The sequence below is a fragment of the Mobula birostris genome, chromosome 8, assembly GCF_030028105.1.
Source record: "Mobula birostris isolate sMobBir1 chromosome 8, sMobBir1.hap1, whole genome shotgun sequence".
Lineage (NCBI taxonomy): Eukaryota > Metazoa > Chordata > Chondrichthyes > Myliobatiformes > Myliobatidae > Mobula > Mobula birostris.
Genome location: NC_092377.1, coordinates 166,614,766 through 166,638,462, shown reverse-complemented (window position 1 = coordinate 166,638,462; position 23,697 = coordinate 166,614,766). Strand labels below are relative to the sequence as shown.

Below are 23,697 nucleotides of genomic sequence, written 5' to 3'. Positions count from 1 at the left end.
CATCTAGGAGAAGGCAAACTCTGATCTCAAACTTCCACTGCCTTGCAGCTGTACCTGCTCACGGGGGAGACTTCAGGAATAAACCCTGAGGGAAAAATCCGGAGCTGGAGTCCCTAAGTCACTCCTACATTGAGTTCAGCACTGACTGACAATTCCTGTAATGTTGCTGGTACCAAACTTTGTCGGTCTCTGACTTTTTTTTGGCTTCATCAGATACATGGAGAGGGACAGCTTGCTGTGTGGACGGCAGCTTAGTCTCCATATTGTATTGCCCAGGTCTGCGTATCTAGACAACGTCCATGGTGAACCCTGACCGACAGAGGCCCCACTCAGGTGCCTCGATTGTGGTGCTGGGAAAGGGGTGGAACCCAGTATATGGTAATGTTTAAGAGGCCTTTAGACTGGCACTTGAATAGGCAGTGAATGGAGGGATATAGACAAAGTATAAGCCGATGGTATTTGTTAAAATCGATACATTAGGCTTAGGCATTGTGGGCCTGTTACTGTACCTAATTGTTCTGGGCTCTAAAAGTAAAGCCTAACCTGACTGAAGCAACACAGTGTAAGGAGGGAATTGTTAACTGAACACTTAATGATCTCTTGATAAGACAGTTCACAATGACTGCTTGCTCATTGATATTTTATTGATCTCCAAAGGTATTTTGAGGATTTTGAAAAGCGAATTCCTCGGACAGAAATGGTGAAGATGCAGGTAAGACGAGAGCTAAAACTACACCTGGTCCTGATGCAGGGTCATGCTCCAAAGTGTCAAACATTCCCCCACCCCCCACAACAAACAGGGTCATATGAAGGCAATGATAGTTATTTGAGCAGTTGATGCATATCACAAGTCCTGGTTACGTGACCTCTGATGCCAGACAGACAGAAAAGTTTTGATAATGGCTGGGGTCACCTGTCTTGTAAAGACACTGCCCAAAAAAGGCAATAGATAAAATTGCCATGAACAGTCATGGTCATGGAAAGACCATGATCATACACGTTATGTGACTTGGCACATAACAATCAATCTAAAATATTCCCAATTCAGCAACTTCCAATATCTCAATATTCCTAATTCATCGATATCTCACAACTCGTTATCAATGTCCTAAACTACCAACGCCATATCCTACATCCTTGCTTCTCATTTTAGTCACTCACCTAAAGGAAATAGCCTCTTATTACCTATCATGTCAATCCATCTTGGAATTTTCACTACGATGTCTTGTTCTGCAGTTAATCTAGGGCCAGCTTACTAAAGCTTTCTTTGCAGGGAAGCCATGAAACTGAGATTTTAATACATTAGAGTTGCGGTGAATTGCAGTCACCTGAAACATCGCTACTCTCTTAAACTTTAATTATTTTTGTCCCCTTTTACTCAGGCGATAGTTCTGCAGGAGGTGGAAAAGCTAGATCCGAAATATATCGCCACTGTTTGTGGCAGTTTCCGACGAGGTAGGTATATTCTTTCAGCATTAGCAAAATTGGGATACTTGCTCTTGTCCTTTTTAATTAATGCAGGATCCCATTTCATTATTTAACCACTTTCTCAACTCCTTTTTGCAGATAATTGGAAATGTCACCAATTCTTTTTACGTTGTCTGTGTGAAAATTAACGAAACAAAAAGTAGATTATGAAACAGAAGTTACTAAAAGTGGATGGCCTTCAACAGAGAATAAATATTACAAACGTTTATCATAAGGAAATTAATCATTAGCATAACTGTAATTCTATGAAAACCTTTTCTTTTGTATCAGATCACAGAAAATTCACAGCATGGAATGAAAATATTTTGGCCTACTGAGTCCATGATGACTCTACTGTATATAAGAATAAACTAGCTTGACCTTGTCCATAGTTCTGCAAATTCTTTCCCCACCCACCTTCTCCCTCACCTGGCTTTACCTATTATCTGCCAGCTTGTACTCCCTCCACTTTCCCCACCGTCTTATTCTGGGTTCTTTCCCTGTCCTTGCAGTCCTGATGAAGGGTGTCTGCCCAAAACGTCAACGGTTTATTCCTCTCCATTGATGCTGCCTGACTTGCTGAGTTCCTCCAGCGTTTGGTGTATATTGCTCAAGATTTCCAGCACCTGCAGGATCTCTTGTGTTTAACACTACCTCAGTTTTTGTTCTCTTTTTAATACAACTTGTTGTAATATGTAGTAATTTTTTTATATTTTGTTTTATTCTGCTGCCACAAGACAACAAATTTCATGGCATATGTCTTTGATAATAAATCTGATTCTGATTCTTCTGTATGCTTCCACCAGTTTAAAAAAACATGTTTGCTATATTTACATTGTCATGTGTATATTAAAGAAAATAGGAAGTAACTATTATTTAAGAGCTGCGAATGTTGGAAATCTGAAAGAGCACAGAGGTTCTGACTTTGAGGACTACAGGATGTATATGTAACTTAAGCAAAAAACTGCAGTTGCTGGAAATCTGAAATAAAAGCAGAAAGATTAGGCAGTACCTGTGAAAACAGACACCAAATTAATGTTTTGGGTCAAAGACCTTTCATCAGAACTTGCAAAGAGAGAAAATGGAAACCTCATTCTTCTCCTTCTCAGTTCTGACAAGGTGTAAGATTCTGTTTGCTTTCAGGTTTTTGTTGCAAAGAATCATTTGCCTCCATCAAATGGTGGCATTTGCAGAAGCACTAATTCACTGTGTATGCAAACGGAGACTGGATGTGTTGTGGGGATGGTTGATCATAGAGCTTAAATATCAGATGGGCTAGTTGAAATGTAGAGCAACAAGCACAAAATGCAGGAGGAACTCCAAGTCAGGCAGCATCTGTGGAGGAAATAGTCAATGTTTCAGGCCAAGGTGCTTCATCAGGACTAGAAAAGAAGGGGGCAGAGAAGGGTCTTGGCCTGAAAGATAAACTGTTTACTCCCCTCTCTTGATGCCTGACTTGCTGAGTGAGTGAGTAAGTGAGTGAGTGTGTGAGTGTGTGTGTGTGTTGCTCAAGATTTCTAGGGCATCTGTAGAATCTCATGTTTAATATTTGAGATGTAGCCGTGGTTGCTGGTTAAAGGGTGTTTTGATTAACTCACTATTTTTTCCCTCTTGTTTGCAGGTGCTGAGTCTAGTGGTGATATGGATATTCTTCTGGCTCACCCAGACTATACTTCAGAAACAGTAAAAAGAGTAAGTGTGGATTAGAGGAGATGCCACTTTATAGTAGCCACAATGTCAAGGGTTGTTTATTCAGCATGTGTATATTCGCCAAGTCACGTGACAGAGTTGCAGATGATGCAGTTCTTGTGATGCTTAAGCACACAGTCATTGACTTTATATCATATGGTTTATGTTTTTGTTTAGCAAAGATCCAATCCGATCTGATTAGTTGTCCACGGACTTTAGTAGTCTAGAACTTATTCAGCAAGATCCACGAATAGTTTAGCAGCTTGCCTTTATAGATGCAGGTTCAACAGCGTTCAGGACAAGACGTCCATTCAATCAGCACTTTTCTCCCCTCCCTCCCCCCACTTCGCTCAGTACAATTACACAAGTACCACCTGTAAAATGCACAGTGGCTGCTCACCAAAATGGTTCAACGGCACTTTCAGAAGTCATGAAGGACAACCTGAAAGGAGTAATAGGCATATTGAAACAAAAAACAATTTCCTGTTTATTTTAAGGGTATAACATCAGTGATCAGAGTTTAATTCCCACTGCAGTCTCTAAAGGGTTTGTGTCCACATGGGTTTCCTCTTTGGTGTTCCAGTTTCCTTCCACAGTTCAAAAATGTACGGGGTAAGGGTGGGAGCTGAAGTTATAAATCCATGAATTAATTAAAATGGGTTAAGTGATCTCTTCCCATTTTATTTTTTCTTGTGACAGGATGTAAGCTTCCTATATCGAACCAAAATCATATACTTCCTTGGCAGACAGTCCAGCTTGGTGGCGCAATAATATCAGCGCCGAATTCTGGAACGAAGGTTCCCGAGTTCGAATCCAAGTTGGGTTGAACATCGAGCTAGCAACTCGGCCTTGTAAAAACAAGAATGGCTTGCTACGGAAACACCATCATAACGGTGCCCCAATAACTCTACTGCCGAGTTAAGGGCCATTCTTCTTCTTCTTCTTGGCACACAGGCAGACTATAAGTATCATCATCAAGGTCAACCAGGAGCACGAGATAAGACCATAAGACACAGGAGCAGAATTAGGCCATATGGCCCATGGAATCTGCTCCACCATTCAATCATGGCTATTCCTTTTTTTAAAAATTCCCCTCCTCAGACCCACTCTAAGGACTTCTCCCCGTAACCTTTGATGCCGTGGCTAATCAAGAACCTATCAATCTCTGCTTAAGTCCACCTGACCTGGCTTCCACGGCTGTCTGTAGTAACAGATTCCAGGAATGCACCACCCTCTGGCCAAAGAAATTTATCTGCATCTCTGTTTTAAATGGACGCCTCTCTAATCTTGACTATCCCACCATGGGAAACATCTTTTCCACATCTACTTTGTCTAGGCATTCCAACATTCGAAAGGTTTCAGTGTGATCCCCCCTCATCCTTCCAAATTCCAGTGTGTACAGGCCCAGAGCCATCAAATGTTCCTCAGACGATAACCTTTTCATTCCTGGAATCATCCTTGTGAGCCTCCTCTGAATCCTCTACAATGGCAGCACATCTTTTCTTAGATAAGGATCCCAAAACTGTTCTCAATACTCAAGGTGAGGCCTCACCAGTGCCTTATAAAGCCTCAGCATTACATCCCTGCTCTTGTATTCCAGACCTCTTGAAGTGAATGCTAACATTGCATTTGCCTTCCTCACTACTGACTCAACCTGCAAATTAAACTTTGAAGTCCCTTTGCATCTCAGATTTTTGGATTTTCTCCCCGTTTAGAAAATAGTCTGCACGTTTATTTCTTCTGCCAAAGTGCATGACCATGCATTTTCCATCATTGTATTTCATTTGCCATTTTCTTGCCTATTCTCCTAACCTATGTCCTTCTGCAACCTTCCTATTTCCTCAACAATAACTGCCCTTCTATCAATCTTTGTATCATTTGCAAACTTGGCAACAAAGCTATCTATTCCATCATCTAAATCATTGATATATAACATAAAAAGAAGGGATCCCAACACCAAACCTTGCGGACAGCACTTATCACTGGCGGCCAACCAGACAAGTATCCTTTTATTCTCACTCACTGCCTCCTACCAATCAGCTCTAACTATGTTAGTAACTTTCCTGTAATACCATGAGCTCTTAACTTGGTAAGCAGCCCCATGTGTGACACCTTGTCAAAGGAAGGCCTTCTGAAAGTCCAAATAGACAATATCAACTGCATCCCCTTCATCTATCCTGCTTGTAATCTACTCAAAGAATTCCAACAAGTTCATCAGGCAGGATTTTCCCTGAAGGAAACCATGCTGACTTTGTACTATCTTGTCCTGTGTCACCAAGTACTCCATAACCCCATCCTGAACAATTGTCTCCAACATTTCCCCAACCAATGAAGTCATGCTAACAGGTCTATAAATTCCTTACTGCACCTCCCTCCTTTCTTAAAGAGTGGACTGACATTTGCAATTTTCCAGTCCTCCGTGCCAGAGTCCAATGGTTCTTGAAAGATCATTACTAATCCTGCACAATCTGTGCCACTACCTCTTTCAGAACCCTAGGGTGCAGTTCATCTGGTCCGGGTGACTTATATACCTCAGGGTCTTTCAGCTTTTTGAGCACCTTTTCCCTTGAAATAGTAACTGCACTTACTTCTCTTCCCTCACACCCTTAAACATCTGATACACTGTGTCTTCCACAGTGAAGACTGATGCAAAATACTCATTTAGTTCATCTGCCATCTCCTTGTCCCTTGTTATTATTTCTCTAGCCTCATTTTCTAGTGGTTCTATATCCAATCTCATCTCTCTTTTATTTTTTATGTACTTGAGAAAGCTTTTTCTATCCACCTTGATATTGTTTGCTAGCTTGCTTTCATATTTTATCTTTTCTCTCCTAATGATTCTTTTAGTTGCTTTCTGTAGGTTTTTAAATGTTTCCCAATCCTCTACCTTCCCGCTGATTTTTGCTTTGCTGTATGCCCTTTCTTTGCTTTTACATTAGCTTTGACTTCCCTTGTCAGCCACGGTTGTACTATTTTGCCATTTGACTTTGGAATACATCTATCCTATGCCTTCCTTATTTTACCCAGAAACTCAAGCCATTGCTGCTCTGGTGTCATCACTGCCAGCAACTCCTTCCAGTTTACTCAGGCCAACTCCTCTCTCATACCACAGTAATTTCCTTTAGTCCACTGAAGTACTGCCACGTCAGACTTTACCTTCTCCTTATCAAGTTTTAAGTTGAACCCAATCATATTGTGATCATTGCCTCCTAAGGATTCCTTTACCTTAAAGTATCCAATCACCGCTGGTTCATTATAAAACACCCAATCCAGTATAGCTGATCCCCTGGTTGTCTCAACGACAAGCTGCTCTAAAAAACCATCTCATTGGCATGAAACACTCTCTTGAGATCCATTACCAACCTGATTTTCTCAATCTTCCTGCATGTTAAAATCTCCTATGACTATCATAACATTGCCCTTTTGACACACCTTTTCTATTTCCCATTGTATTCTGTAGTCTATATCCCAGCTACTGTTAGGAGGCCGGTTATATAACTGCCATCAGGGTCCTTTTACCCTTGCAGTTTCTTAACTCAACCCATAAGGATTCAACATTTTCTGAAACAATGTCAGATCTTTCTAATGATTTGATGCTATTTTTTTACCAGTAGAGCCACAACACCCCCTCTACCTAGCTTCCTAGCCCTCCGATACAATGTGTAACCTTGGAAGTTATTCTCCCAACTAAAACCATTGTTCAGTGATGGCCACAACATCATATCCAACAATTTAGATTAAAATTTAGAATGAAGATTGGATGCTTTAGTGTAATAAATACATTTTGCAAAAAGGGCATCAAATAAGACGGAGTCGAGAGATTGCAGGTGCTGAAATAGGGCAAAAATGAGCTGCTGGCAGAATTCAGCAGGTCAGGTAGCATCCATGGGTAGAAATAAACAGCTGATGTTTTGGATAATGAATCTCAGAAGATCAGGATCCAGACCCTATTTCTGTCCAATACACATTGGCAGCTTGTTTTTGTGTGTTTCAAGTAAGGTTGCTTCAGGGCTCTGAAAGGATTTGGGGAAAAGAGAGCATGTTATTGGACTTTAATGAAGAACATACATTTTTAAAAATTGGACCAATCAAAGCTAGTCAAAATTTTGAACTGTAAACATACAGTTTTAGTAGTAGAACAACAATTCAGGTTGTTTATACGTAACTTGATTTCGAGTGAAATCTTGGAACCTTATTATAGCCCAGTGCAATAAAAGTAAAAAAAAATGTTTTGAAATACTTAGCAGGTCAAACAACATCTGTGGTAGTGAAAATAGTATTACTATTTCTGATCAATGATCTTTCATCAGCATGATGTTTCATTGATCTGAGCAGATGAACATTCTTCAATGCATCTTCACCACAGTAAAGGGTTTTATTTAATTCGATCTTAACAAAGATTTTGGTGTTCATGGGTTCATTGTCCATTCAGAAATCTGATGGCAGAGGGGAAGAAGTTGTTCTTGAATTGCTCAATGTGTTTCTTCAGGCTCCTATACCTGCTAGCTGACGGTAGCAATGCGAAGAGGGCATGTCCTGGGTGATGGGGTCCTTAATGATGGATACCGCCTTTCTGAGTGCAGTTGCATAAGTCCATTGTTCGACTGGTCTCTGAAACACATCTCCCAGTTTAGACACTGCTCCATAGATGCCTCTGCGGAGGGCTTTGCCAGGTTGACTAGGCTGGAATGCTCCCAGTACGTCTTTAGGTTGTGTTGGTTGTTAAATGGAAACAGCAGGTTTCACTGTAGATTCCGATGTGATAAATACTGTAAATGAACCGGAATGTCGACATCAGCTGCTGCATCCTACTTTATTCTGTCAGGTTAATGCTGTGGAGTGGACCATTATCAGAATCAAATCAGGGTAGATGGAGAATCACTGATATCATACAACTGTTTGATAACCAGTCCTCAGATATAACGATACAGTTGTTGAGGAAGAGGGTCAAAATTTAGAACAAAAATTGGAAGAAGATTTTGTACTTGAGAGCAAGACGTGAATGTGAAAGGTAATCTTTATTGATCTGGAACAAAAGATGCTCTGCTGGAAGGCAGATGTAACAAGGATTCTTTTTATGAAAGGAACGGAAAGAGAAGTTATTCCCTGTAAGAGATAGAGATATTTAAAAATTTTATTGTTGGTGTTCAGAAAATTAAAAAGGGGAGAAGCAGATTATATGGGCTGGAAGAGAGTTGATTGGGGAAAACTAGGTTCCATGCAGCAAGAACATACTTATAGATATATTAGGGTTGTCATGTTTGTAGATTTTGAGCAGCAAAGAGAACCTCTTCATGTGTGTCGCAACCACCTAGTGCAGCCACTAGGGTGCATTAGGGTATCTCTCTCTCTCTCTCTCTCTCTCTCTCTCTCTCGCAAATATTTCCTACCATTGCCTGAAACAAGAGAAAATGTTGTAAGTCCTTACTTGCACAGATACTGTCAGCTCTGACTTTACATCAATTTCCTAAGAAAGCCTCTTCCTTTCATTTCTTAACTTGACCTCTTGAGTTTTCTGTCTTCTACTACAGACATAGTTTTCCTCTTTTTAATCTAGATTTCCCCTTTTTCCCCGATTTTGTAATTCAACCAATACTTAAGAGGCATGGATGAAACAATATGTTAAGAGTAAGAACTCTTACAGTAGTACTACAGTAGTAATTGGGGAATTACATTTATAATTGAGGACATGGGAGCCTGGGGCATACATATGCAAGTTTTTCTGGGCCTTGGATTAACAATCTGGAGACAGCAGTTCAGATCCCACCACAGAAGCTGAGAGACTTGAACTAACTTAACCTTGAATAAAATATTTAGTATTGGTAAAAGTGACTGTGATACCACTGGATTATCATTGAAAACATATCCAATGCACTGACATGCTTTTGGGAAGGAATTTTGCCTTCCTGACTTGGATGGGCATACATATGGTCTGAAACCCACAGTAATGCCCATTGAGTTGAGCTAATTTGGGTCTGTAGTTATGCTTATTTCATAGTCTTAACTGCAACAGTTGACTTTCAAAACAATTCCTGATCGAGAATCCTGTGATTAAATCAATGCTGGAGAATTGGAGCAGCATGGTAGTGTTGTGGTTAGCACACTGTTTTGCAGTACCAGCGACTCGGCTTGAATTCTCACTGTTGTCTGTAAGGAGTTTATACGTTCTCCCCTTGATCATGTGGGTTTCCCTCAATGTGCTCTGCTTTCCTCCCACATCTCAAAGACCTGCCAGCTGGTAGGTGAATTGGTCACTGTAAACTGTCCTGTGATTAATTAGATCGGGGGTTGCTGGGTGGCGTGGCTCAAAGGATGGAAGGAACTATTCCACGCTGTAACCCAATAAATAAATAAAATAATTCTTTTGATTGAGTCATTATCAATCACCTCATTATATTTCCTTAATATTCTCAAAGCATTACAGACCATTAGCCATTCTTGTTTGTTGCATCAGAATTCTGATATGGAATTCCAATTGACCTTATGTAGTTTTACAAGGCTGTGAGTGTCTTTATTGGAATACATCAAGGGAGAAAAAAAACTGTGAGTTGGCTAATGGAACATAGTATAGTGATGTGCTACACACAGAACTAGAAATAACGGCACGCAGTCTGTAAGTTGCGCTTGAGACTAGTTTATTCAAACTTCGCGGCACTGGCTTTTACGCAGTTCCGTTCCCCCCCTCTCCGGGCAGAAATGAAGTCAGAGGTGCATTACAAAAGTCTCTTCCCGTGCGCAGGCTTTCTCCCCTTGCTGGTGAAGAAGAACGTCCAGGGCCATTTTGGGGCTGGCCTCTCTGCTGACGCGCGCGCCATCTTGTGAGCCGAGTCACCTGTGTAGAAAGTGGGTTGCCACAATAGAACAATATAGCACTGTACAGATCCTTCAGCCCATGATGTTGTGCCAACCTTCTAATTTACTCTGAGATCCATTTAACCTGTCCCTCTCACAGAGCCCTCCATTTTTCTTTTTATCTATATGACTATCCAAGAATCTCTTAAATGTCCCTATTGTGTCTGCCTCTATTATCACTCCTGGCTATGCCTTCCTTGCACCCACCAGTCTGTGTATATAAAAAAAAACTTACCTCTGACATCACCCTTATACCTTCCTCCAATCACCTTAAAATTATGCCCCTCATGTTAGCCATTTCCACCCTGGAAAAAATCTGGCTATCCATTCTATCCATGCTTCTTCTCATCTTTAATAGAGATCATAGATTTAAAATAATTAACAAATGATATGGAGAGGCTATGAGTTTTTTCAATGTTGTTGAGACAAGGTGTTCTACCATAAGTAGATTTAAAATTGAATTTAGGATGAGAAACTTACTACTGTGTTGAAACCTGGCCCCTTGAGACTACTCCTCCATTCAATATGATCTGCCCAATTCTCACCACTTCCTTCTCAGAGGGAATTAAGAATAGCCAATGTCCAGATCTTCAAAATTAATTTTAGAGGGCTGTACTATTCATTGTATTATTCCAGAATAACTTTTTTATTTCATTTTAATTTTAATTAATATTTGTGCCATCACGTTAATTTGATTAAAGTTGAGGTAGAGTAACTATTTAAAACAAATCTTCTAAGAATATCATTTCGTGAATTTAAAACTACCCAAACATGAGTAGTAGGCATTATTAGGCCTATTCCTTGCATTGAAGAGATGGTTGATATTCCAGTTTAAATGTTCTTACTTTTATAATTATCACCTGGGTGATCTCTTCCCATGGAGCAGCACCTCGCAGAAAAGGTATGAGAGAATTGGCTGGGAAGGAGATGTGACAAAAATGTTGAACCAGTTAAGAGATTTGTTTCAAATCCATTAAACATTTTGGGCAGCTTCATGCTAACCTCATGCTGAGTGAAATTACTGCACTTGGAAATAAATTTTATAAGTGTTGAGGCCGCACCTACGTTTAATTTTAATCCCACTTCACTGGAGATGGCAAGCTACTAATTCCCATTTAACCTTTTGCCTCATTAAATGTTTATAATAGTGCTATTATTGTATATCATTGCAGAAATGGCATTCTAATTTGAATTCTGAGGTTTACACAGCTGGCCATGAGGAAACAGAACAATGAAAACAAAGCAGAACTGGTTGCTTTTCAACTGTTTACTAGACTCTCAGAAGATTGAAAACAAATTTACTTGCACTGCCATTTAGACTACAAGACCATAAGAATAGGAGTTGAATTAGGCCATTCAGTCCCTTGTTTGTCTGCAATTCCATCAAGCTGATTTATTATCCATTTCAACCCTACTCTCCTGTTGTCTTTTCCCTGTAACCCTTGATGCTGTGACTAATCAAGAACCTATCAACCTTCACTTTAAATATACCCAATGACTTGCCATCCACAGCTACCTGTGGCAATGAATTTCACAGATTCACCACCCTCTGTCTGAAGAAATTCCTCCTAATCCCTATTCTAAATGGATATCCTGCTGTTCCAGGGATTCCCTATCTTTTTTATGCCATGGACCCCTACCATTAACTGAGGGGTCTGTGGACCCCAGTTTGGGAACCATTGCTTCTGAGGTTGTGCCTTCTGGACCCAGATTCCCCTACTATAGGAAACATCAGCACAGGAGCACTGCAAGGGTGTGTACTTAGCCCCCTCCTCTACTCAGTTTACATCTATGACTGTACGGCTAAGTACAGTTACAACACATTTTAAAAATGTAAACATGAGGAATTCTGCAGATGCTGGAAATTCAAGCAACACACATCAAATTTGCTGGTGCACGCAGCAGGCCAGGCAGCATCTCTAGGAAGAGGTACAGTCGATGTTTCGGGCCGAGACCCTTCGTCAGGACTGACGATCCTGACGAAGGGTCTCGGCCCAAAACGTCGACTGTACCTCTTCCTAGAGATGCTGCCCAGTCTGCTGCTTTCACCAGCAAATTTGATGTGTGTTGCTACAACACATTTTACAAGTTTGCTGATGACACCATTGTTAGGGGCTGTACCAAAAGGAGTGATGAATCCGCATACAGGAGGGAGATTGGAAACTTGGCTGAGTGATGTAATAACAACAGCCTCTTACTTAATGTCAGTAAGACCGAGGAACTGACTTAAGGAGAGGGAAAGTGTAGAGGACCATGAACCCATAATCATTGGAGGGTCAGAGGTGAGAGGAGCAGTAATTTTAAATTTGTCACTACGTTCGGATATAGCCCAAGTGCGGAGCGAGAGACACTAAAGTTCACAGACCTTAATGCGAACAGCGTTAGAAAGAAAAGAAAACAATAAATGCTAGGCCAAATAGGGATGTTAACTAAAATTTTCAAATGGAAAACAAAGCCTACACTGCGGCTGAAATGAATAACCAAATATAACATGAATATCGGTAGTCTTTAGAGTCATTTGACTCGACAGTCCAATTTCTCTGGCAAGGCTGAATACAAGCAGGCAGCGAAACATTGCTGTCCTTTTCTCAAGTCTCGACAAGCACTGAGATGAAAAGAATGGAGTTAAGTACCATAACAATGAAATAATAATTAGCTGACATGTTCATATTCACGAGCACAATTGTTCTATCTGCTGCATAGCCGAATCCTCCCTAGGCACAGCCCCTGAAGTGCCACAGACCTACATCCGCTGGAAGTCCCAGATGAGTGACTTGTTCAAGATGTCCTTTGCCGGAATCCAAGTACGTTCTTCTGAACCATACCCTGCCCAGTCCACAAGGTACTGGACCTTTCCACGTGCCCGGTGAGTGCCAGGAGGCATTGTACCATACAGACAAGGGAGCCATCTGTTAAGCAGGGAGGAGGGGGAGGTAGGGTAACTGGGGCCAGAGGAGAGGTTGTAACCAGCTTGAGCTGGGAAACATGGAATACTGAGTGGATCTTCAGTGATGCTGGTAGATGCAATCTATAGAACACCTTGTTGACAACCTTTTCCACTACAAGTGGTCCCATGTAGCGTGGTGCCAATTTGCGGTTCTCGACTTTCAGGGTAAGATCCCTTGATGCTAACCAGACCTCCTCTCCTGGCTTGAATGACCTTACATGTCAGTGGGGCCGATCAGCCTGCCGGGAATGTTGTTTCTGGGTGCGCAGCAGAGAAGCCCTGGCTCGTATCCCGGTGCGCTTGTAGCCCTGGATCAGCTGTTCAGCAGCAGGAACTCCACGTCGATCTGCTGATCAGGGAAGAGCAGGGGCTGGAATCCCTTCTAGCATTCAAAGGGAGACATACCGGTGGAGGACGATTGGAGGTTATTGTGGGCATCGCTGTGGGGTTGGAAGAGGCAAGACGCGCAGGGTTGTCTCCAACTCCTGGTTCACACTCTCAGTCTGGCTGTTGCATTCGGGTGGAAACCAGATGAGAGGCTGACCGTGGCTCCTACATGAGAGCAGAAAACCTTCCAAAAGCAGGAAATGAACGGTGGTCCACGATCAGACGCTATGTTATGCGGAAAGCGATGGAGACTGAACACATGTTGAACCATGAGTGTGGCAGTCTCACGAGTCAATGGGAGCTTGTGGAGGGCAATGAAGTGGGCAGCCTTGGAAAATCGATTCACAACGGTCAAATGGTGGTGTTTCCATTAGATGGGGGCTGCCCAGTGATGAAATCTACTGAGAGGTGGGACCAAGGGCGGTGGGGCACAGGCAGTGGGGACATAACAGACCTGCAGGACGCTGGTGTGATGTCTTGTTCTGAGTGCAGATGGGACAGGTAGATACAAAGTCGTGGACATCCTGGGACATAGATGGCCACCAAAATTGTCTCTTTATAAACTCCTTTGTCTGTTGAATTCCCCGATGTCTAGCCAGACGGGAGGAGTGACCCCACTCCAATGCTTTGGAATGCGCTGCAGCAGGGGCAAGCAGCTGGTTGGGAGGTCTCCCACCCCAGCATGGGTCCAAATGTTCAATGGCCCTCACCTCTGTCTCTATTGCCCAGATCACTGGAGCAGCAATACACGAATGAGGAAGAATGGGCTCTGGATTGCCTTTTTGCCCTCCCCCTTTAGAAAGCTGTGGACCTGTTCTGAGATATCCCTGACCCTGACACCTGGGAAGCAAGATACCATCTTGGTGTCCCCTTCACATACACAGAATATCCTCTCTGCTCCTCTAACTAAGGAATCCCCTGTTACTGCACTTCTCTTATTCCCACTTCCCTTCTGAGCCACGGATCTAAACTCTGTGTCAGAGATCCGGTTGCTGCAGCACTGGCTGTCTATTCCCTTCCCCTCTCCTGACAGTCACATAGCTACCTGCCTCCTGCAACTTAAAGGTGACTCCCTCCCTGTAGCTCCATGAGCCAAAGGTCATCCGGTTGCAGGTCCAGTTTCTTAACATGGTCTCTAAGGAGCTGCAGCTTGATGCACTTTGTATAGATATAGTTATAGAGAGACTGGAGGACACACAGAATTCCTACATTTCACACAAAGAACTGACATGTAACCCTGGGTCCATTCTCAACACACTAGCTATGTACTAATACACAAAGGAAGAGAGAAAAAAAACTTGCTTAGAACCTCTGCCTGTTCTCACTGAAGCCTTTTGAACCAAAGCCTCCCACTTTAACCCTGGCCCACTGACACAATAGCCGCTCTGCTTATACCTCACTTCTTTTTATTGGCCTTTGCCGAGTTATTAATAACCCAAGCGATCTCTCATTCTGTAGCTAAGTCCCGCCATGGGGAACGATTGGAATGGTTGACCTTGTTTTCCCAGGATCAAAGAAGTCTGAGTATAAATAGGCTAGGTACCAGAATTTACTTCCCATGATTGTCAACATTATGTGCTGTGTTGTATGAAGTAGGATATCGAGGTACATGACATGATTGTTCTTGGAAAATTTTTCTGCAGAAGTGGTTTACCATTACCTTCTTCTGGGCAGTGTCTTCCCATGGTAGAGGTATCAAAAACAAGTAGTCAAAGGTGAAAGGTGTTCTAAAGTAGATTTGTGGGAAAGGTTTGCAGAAAACGTGTCTCCAGGACAACATCCCATGCACCGTCAATCTACAGGCCTTGACAGTCAGGCACTTGGGCTATAGTTGTTTTGTTGTGATTATATGTTTTACTGCTATCATAATTATATGTGCCTTGTACTATGTATGACTGTTGATACTGTGTTTTGTGCCTTGACTCCAGAGGAACACTGTTTTGTTTGGCTGTATTCATGTGTACGGTTGAAGGTCAATTAAACTTGAACTTTATGCATAGAGGTGGTGCATCTGGAATATGTCAGAGGAGGTGCATTCAGAAGGCAGTCACTACTTTTAAGAGAGACACTTCTGTAGGCATCACATAGCAGGATGTGGACTTACTGCAGGCAAGTGGGATTAGTGCAGATGAGCAAGAAATTCAGCATGGACAAGATGGGCTGAAGAACCTGAATAGCAGGTTCATCTGATTTTGACAATTTTCCTTGACTTTATTTATCCATAAACAAGCTGTCCTTTTTATTCATTTCTTTGAGTGGTGGACTCCAAGTCCACATGCTTTGTGTTATTTCTTTTCAAATTTAGTTTTGGAGAATGACAATAGCGAAGACCACAGGTGGAGTAGAATTCACACATTTTGATGAGGTTATGTAAACCCATTTATAAAGATGCAACACAATTATACTGTTTCATTTTCTACAAACCCCATTTCCAGAAAAGTTGGGATATTTTCCAAAATGCAATAAAAACAAAAATCTGTGATACGTTAATTCACCTGAACCTTTATTCAACTGACAAAAGTACAAAGAAAAGATTTTCAATAGTTTTACTGACCAACTTAATTGTATTTTGTAAACATACACAAACTTAGAATTTGATGGCTGCAACACACCCAACAAAAGTTGGGTCAGAGGCATGTTTACCATTGTGTTACATCACCTTTCCTTTTAATAACACTTTTTAATCGTTTTGGAACTGAGGATACTAATTGTAGTAGATTTGCAATTGGAAATTTTGTCCATTCTTGCTTGATATAAGACTTCAGCTGCTCAACAGTCCGTGGTCTCCGTTGTCTGATTCTCCTCTTCATGATGCGCCATACATTTTCAATAGGAGATAGATCTGGACTGGCAGCAGGCCAGTCAAGCACACGCACTCTGTGTCTACAAAGCCACGCTGTTGTAGCCCATGCAGAATATGGTCTGGCATTGTCCTGTTGGCACCTTGATGGCAACATATGTCTCTCTAAAATCCTAATATACGCCTCAGAGTCAATGGTACCTTCACATACATGCAACTCACCCATGCCGTGGGCACTGATGCACCCCCATACCATCATAGATGCTGGCTTTTGCACCTTTCGCTGATAACAATCTGGATGGTCATTTTCATCTTTGGCACGGAGAACTCGACGCCCGTTTTTTTCCGAAAACTAGCTGAAATGTGGACTCATCTGACCACAGCACAGGGTTCCACAGTCTTTCGGTCCATCTGAGATAAGCTCAGGCCCAGAGAACTCGCCGGCGTTTCTGCATAGAGTTGATGTATGGCTTCCTCCTTGCGTAATACAGTTTCAAGTTGTATTTCTGGATGCAGCGGTGGACTGTGTTGAGTGACAATGGTTTTCCGAAGTACTCCCGAGCCCAGGTGGCTATAATTGTCACAGTAGCATGACGGTTTCTTAGGCAGTGTCGCCTGAGGGCTCGAAGATCATACGCATTCAACAGTGGTTTCCGACCTTGCTCTTTACGCACTGAGATGTCTCTGAATTTTCTGAATCTTTTCTCAATATTATGTACTGTAGATGTTGAAAGACCTAAATTCTCTGCAATCTTGCGTTGAGAAATGTTCCTTTTGAACTGACTAACAATTCTCTCACGAATTTTGGCCCATCCTTGCTTGCAAAGACTGAGCCTTTGATGGACGCTACTTTTATACCCAGTCATGATATCTCACCTGCTACCAATTAGCCTGCTTAATGTGGAGTCTTCCAAACCGGTGTTACTTGAATATTCTGTGCACTTTTCAATCTTATTTTAACTGTGTCCCAACTTTTGTTGAGTGTGTTGCAGCCATCAAATTCTAAATTTGTGTATATTTACAAAATACAATTAAGTTGGTCAGTAGAACTATGGAAAATCTTTTCTTAGTACTTTTGCAGTTAAATAAAGGTTCACGTGAATTAACATATCACAGATTTTTGTTTTTATTGCATTTTGGAAAATATCCCAACTTTTCTGGAAATGGGGTTTGTAGTACAGAGACAACAGTAGAGACAGAAAGTGCTGGAAAAACTCAGTGGTTCCAGCCATTTATGTTGAGGTTGACACAGATAAACATATAACGTATAGTTAATGATTGTCAACTATTTTGTTGTGTTCTGTGTTGTTTTGCTGGAACATTGTGGGCCTGGAATGTGTCCCCACTTACAGACTGTCCCCAGAACATTCTTGGGTTGTGTTGGTTGTTAGTGCAAACAGTGCATTTTACTCTGTGTTTCCAGGGAGACTTCTGATAAATAAATCTGGATCAAACGGTCTATGTCAGCAATAGACACTATATGTGCCTAATCAGAATCAGGTTTAATATCACTGGCATCTGTTGTGAAAAGATGTTGTCTTTAATGTTGTCTTTGTGCAGCAGTACAATGCAATATATAATAATAAAAACATGAATCACTATGTGTGTGTGTGTGTGTGTGTGTGTGTGTGTGTGTATATATATATATATATATATATGTAAAATAGTTACATGAAATAAGTAGTGTAAGAATTGAAATAAAACAGTAGTCAGGTAGTGTTCATGGGTTCAATGTCTATTTAGAAATTGGTTGCAGAGGGGGAAGAAGCTGTTCCTGAATCATTGACTCTGTTACTTCAGGCTTCTGTATCTCATTCCTGAAGGTAGCAATGAGAACAAGGCATGACCTGGGCGATGGGGGTCCTAATGGATACTGCCTTTTTGAGGCGTTGTGCCTTGAAGGTGTCCTGGATACGACAGAGGCTAAGACCCATGATGGAGCTGACTAAGTTTACAACTCTCAACTCTGCACCTTATTTTGATTTTGTGCAATAGCCCTTCTCCTCCCATACCAGATGGTAATGCAATAAGTTAGAATGCTCTCCATTGTACATTTGTAGAGATTTGTGTGCCTTTAGTGACATATAAAATCTCCTCAAACTCCTAATTAAATATAACCCCTGCCATGCCTTCTTTCCAGCTGCATTAATATGATGGGTTCAAGATAGATCCTCAGAGATATGGAGGACTTTAAATTGCTCACTCTTTCCACTTCCGATCCCTCTCCGAGGACTGGCATGTGTTCCCTTGTCTTACCTTTTCTGAAGTCTACAATCAGTCTTTTGTTCTAACTGATATTGAGCGCAAGGTTGTTGCTGTGACACCACTCAAGGCATGATACATCTCGCTCCTGTACACCTCTTCTCACCATCTGAAGTTCTGCCAACAATAAGAACATAAGGAATAGGAGCAGGAGTAGGTCATCTGGCCTGTCGAGCCTGCTCCACCATTCAATAAAATCATGGCTGATCTGGCCACGGACTCATATCCACCTACCAGGCATAACCCTTAATTCCCCAACTATGCAAAAATCTATTCAACCTTGTCTTAAATATATTTACTGAGATAGCCTCCACTTTTTTGGGCAGAGAATTCTCGTAGATTCACCACTCTCTGGGAAAAGCAGTTCTTCCTCATCTCTGTCCTAAACTTACTTCCCCAAATCTTGAGGCTTTATCCCCTAGTTCTAGTCTCACCTATTAGTAGAAACAGCTTTCCTGCCTCGATCTTATCTATCCTTTTCATAATTTTATATCTTTCTATAAGATTTTCTCTCATTCTTCTGAATTCCAGTGAGTACAGTCCCAGGCGACTCAATCTCTCCTCCTAGTCTAACCCCCTGATCTCTAGAATCAACCTGGTGAGCCTCCTCTATACTGTCTCCAAAGCCAGTATATCCTTCTTCAAGTAAGGAGACCAGGACTGCAATAGAACTGCACGTGTGGCTTCCAGTACCCTGTACAGTTGCAGCAAAACCTCCCCGCTCTTAAGTTCAATCCCTCTAGCAATGAAGGCCAACATTCCATTTGCCTTCTTGATAACCTGCTGCACCTGCAAACCAACCTTTTGTGATTCATGCACAAGCCTCCCAAGTCCCTCTGCACAGCAGCATGCTGCAAACTTTTACTATTTAAATAATTGATCTTTCATTTTTCCTTCCAAAGTGAATGAACTCGCATTTACCAATATTGCACTCCATGTGCCAGACCCTTGCCCACTCGCTTAACCTATTTGTATCTCTCTGTATCCTCTGTGCAAATTGTTTTTCCACTCAATTTAGTGTCATCAGCGAACTTAGATACACTACGCTCGGTCGCCTCTTCCAGATCGTTAATGTATATCGTGAACAGTTGCAGGCCCAACACCGACCCCTGTGGCAGGCTGCTCACCACTGACTGCCAATCAGAGTAACACCCATGTATCCCAACTCTCTGCTCTCTATTAGTTAACCAATCCTTCATTCATACTAATACATCAGACCCAACTCTATGTATCCTTATCTTATGGATAAGTCTTTTATGTGTCACCTTATCGAATGCCTTCTGGAAATCCAAGTAAATAACATCCATCTGTTCCCCTCTATCCACTGCGCTTGTTATATCTTCAAAGAGCTCCAGTAAGTTTGTCAAACAGGACCCGGCTTTGCTGAATCCATGCTGCGTCTGCCTAATGGATCCACTTCTTTCCAGATGCCTCGCTATTTCTTCTTTAATGATAGCTTCAAGCATTTTACCAACCACAGATGTTAAACTAATTGGCCTATAGTTACCTGCCTTTTGCCTACATTCTTTTTTTGAACATTTGCTGTCTTCCAATCCGTCGGGACCTGCCCAGAGTCCAGAGAATTTTGGTAAATCATCACCAAAGCCCCTACTATAGCATAGAACATAGAAAGCCTACAGCACAATACAGGCCCTTTGGCCCACAAAGTTGTGCCAAACATGTCCTAACCTGAGAAATTACCTAGGGTTACCCATAACCCTCTATTTTTCTGAGCTCCATGTACCTGTCCAGGAGTCTCTTAACAGGCCTATCATATCCGCCTCCACCACCGTCACCGGCAGCCTATTCTGTGCACTCACCACTCTCTGCGTAAAAAAAACTTACCGCTGACATCTCCTCTGTACCTACTTCCAAGCACCTTAAAACTGTGCCCCCTCGTGCTAGCCATTCCAACCCTGGAAAAAGCCTCTGACTATCCACGTGATCAATGCCTCTCATCATCTTATATACCTCTATCAGGTCACCTCTCATCCTCCATTGCTCCAAGGAAAAAAGGCTGAGTTCATTCAAGCTATTCTCATAAGGCATGCTCCCCAATCCAGGTAACATCCTTGTAAATCTCCTCTGTACCCTTTCTATGGTTTCCACATCCTTCCTGTAGTGAGGCGACCAGAACTGAGCACAGTACTCCAAGTGGGATCTGACCAGGGTCCTATATAGCTGCAACATTACCTCTCAGCTTTTAAACTCAATCCCACGATTGATGAAGGCCGATGCACCGTATGCTTTCTTAACCACAGAGTCAACCTGCGCAGCAGCTTTGAGTGTCCTATGGACTCGGACCCCAAGATCCTTCTGATCCTCCACTGCCAAGAGTACTATATTCTGTCATCATATTTGACCCACCAAAATGAACCACCTCACACTTATCTGGGTTGAATTCCATCTGCCACTTCTCAGCCCAGTTTTGCATCCTATCAATGTCCTCCGGAACTTCTCCCATCCCCATTGATGATGCAAAGATCATCTCCAGAGGCTCAGCAATCTCCTCCCTCGCCTCCCACAGTAGCCTGGGGTACATCTCGCCAGGTCCTGGTGACTTATCCAACTTGATGCTCTCCAAAAGCTACAGCACATCCTCTTTCTTAATATCTACATGCTTAAGTTTTTGGGTCTGCTGTAAGTCATCCCTACAATCGCCAAGATCCTTTTCTGTAGTGAGTTCTTGTTAGCCTTAGAACTTTCTAGATCTTTATCATAACCTAGTTTTTTAACCTTTCATAAGCTCATCTTTTATTCTTGACTAGATTTACAACAGCCTTTGTGCACCACGGTTCCTGTACCCTACCACCCTTTCCCTGTTTCTGCCATTTCATTCAGTACCCTGGGATGCATTCCATCAGGACCAGAGGACTTATCTATCTTCAGGCTCACAAGTTTGCTCAGCACTACCTCTTTAGTGATAGCTGTTGTATTGAGGTCCTCACCTCCCGTCGCATCCATATCATCTCTCTTTGGCATGTTAGATGTGCCTTCCACTATGAAGACTGACACAGAATAGTCATTCAAAGCCTTGGTCATTTCCTCATTCGCAATTCTCATCCTTCAAGGGACCTACATTCACTACATTCTACATTCTGCTTTACTATCTGTTTTAATATTTTGTGCTAGTTTATTTTCATAATCTAGCTTCCCTTTCTTTATAGCTTGCTTAGTGTTACTTTGTTGATTTTTAGTTTTCCCAGTCTTCCAGTTTCCCACTGCTCTTGGCGACTTTGTTTGCACGAGGTTTCAGTTTGATGTCTTCTTTTATTTCCTTAGTTATCCAAGGCTGGCTCTCCCCACCCTTACTGTCCTTGCTGTTAACTGGAATATAATTTTGTTGAGCACCGTGAAAAATCTCTTTGTAATTCTTCCACTGTTCCTCAACTGTCCCACCATATAGCCTGTGATCTCAGTCTACACTAGTCAAATCCTTCTCATCCCATTGTAGTCTCCATTGTTTAGGCATAATACATTGACTTTAGATTGAGCTATTGCACCCTCCATTTGTATGAGAAATTCAGTCATACTGTGCTCACTCTTTCCAAAAGGATCCCTAACTACAAGGTCACTAATTTTACCTGTCTCATTACATAGGACCAGATCTAAGATAGCATGTTCCCTTGTAGGTTCAATAGTGTGCTGTTTAAAATAGCCATCAGGGATGCATTCTATAAAGCCCTCCTCAAGGCTGCCTCAACCAACTTGATTCACCCAATCTATGTGCAAGTTAAATTCCCCCAGGATAACTGTTGTTCCATTCTTACATGCCTCAGATATTTCTCTGTTTATTGCCTGTGCCACTGTAATGTTATTATTCGGTGGCTGATAGACAACTTCCACCAGTGATATTTTACCTTTGCTAATCCTAATCTCTACCTAGATGTATTTCAGATTCTGCTCCTTAGATCTTATATAGTCTCTCACTAACGCCCTGATCTTATCTCTAATTAAGAGCGCTACCCCACCTCCCTTACCTTCCTGCTTATCCTTCTGTATTACCTGATATCCTTGGATATTTAATTCCCAGTCCTCTCCACCCTGCAACCACGTCTCTGTAATGGCTACTGAATCATACCTCTTTGTACTGATTTGAGCCACATTCACTGACCATGTTTCATAAGACCATAAAATGTAGGAGCAGAAGTAGGTCTTTCGGCTCATCGAGTCTGCTCCGCCATTCAATCATGGGCTGATTCATTTCTTCCAGTCATCCCCACTCCCCCTGCCTTCTCCCCATAGCCTTTGATGCCCTGGATAATAAAGAACATAAATACTAGTTTCAAATACTACGGGCATTCAAATAAAGTGACCTTACACTTGTTGTGCTTTTAAAATCTTGTAATCTTTACTGTTTTGTACTTGACTTTTCTTCACTCCACTCTTTTCTTTTTTATTATCTTTGTTTTTTCTTTATCTTTATCCACACTTTTCTTTTTTACTTTATCCGTACTTCTCCAATCTATTGAACTCACCCCCTGCTGTGTAGTTTAAAGCCCTACCCACAGCCCTAGTTATGCGATTCACTAGGATACAGGTCCCATCAGGGTTCAGGTAGAGCCCGTCCCATTGGTACAGCTCCCTCCTTCCCCAATACTGGTGCCAATTTCCCATGAATTCAAACCCACTTCTCCCACACCAATCCTTCAGCCACGCACTTAACTCTCTAATCTTCTTGACCCTATGCCAATTTGCAAGTGGTTCAGGTATTAATCCAGAGATTACTACCTCTTTGGTTCTGCTTTTTAATTTAATCCCTAACTGCTCAAATTTCTTCTGCAGAACCTCTTTCCTCGTACTACCTATGTCGTTCAGTAATAGTTGTATCATCACCAAATTTATAGATGGCATTTGAGCTGTGCCTAGCCTCACAGTCATGGGTGTAGAGAGAGTAGGCCAGTGGGCTAAGCACACATCCCTGAGGTGCACCAGTGTTGATCGCCAGTGAGGTGGAGATGTTGTTTCTCATTCACACAGATTGTGGTCTTCCAGCTTCCGGTTAGGAAGTCAAGGATCCAGTTGCAGAGATGCTAATGCCTCGATCTTGAATTTTAATGGCATGTCATTTGGAATAAGGAGAGATTTACAGAACAGTTGCAAATGCAATGGTGATAAAGGATTCAGTATTTTTTCCCCATCAGACTGTACTTTTTTCCATCGATGCTGCCTGGCCTGTTGAATTCCTCCAACAATTTGTGTGTGTTGCTTGGATTTCCAGCATCTGCAGATTTTCTCTTGTCTGTGACTCACTATTTAGACGTTTTGCTCTTTTACAGTCTAAATTGAAATT

At 42.0% G+C, this 23,697-nt stretch overlaps 1 protein-coding gene across 2 annotated transcripts in view; it reads left to right on the top strand.

Moving 5' to 3' along the window:
* Positions 1–23,697, top strand: part of polb (polymerase (DNA directed), beta) — a 120,136-nt gene that overhangs the window by 27,384 nt on the left and 69,055 nt on the right. For both annotated transcript variants that reach the window (XM_072266784.1, XM_072266785.1), the window contains exons 8-10: positions 658–712; positions 1,383–1,455; positions 3,089–3,159. In XM_072266784.1, coding sequence (XP_072122885.1) covers positions 658–712; positions 1,383–1,455; positions 3,089–3,159 — 199 coding nt within the window. The remainder of the gene's footprint in view (positions 1–657; positions 713–1,382; positions 1,456–3,088; positions 3,160–23,697) is intronic.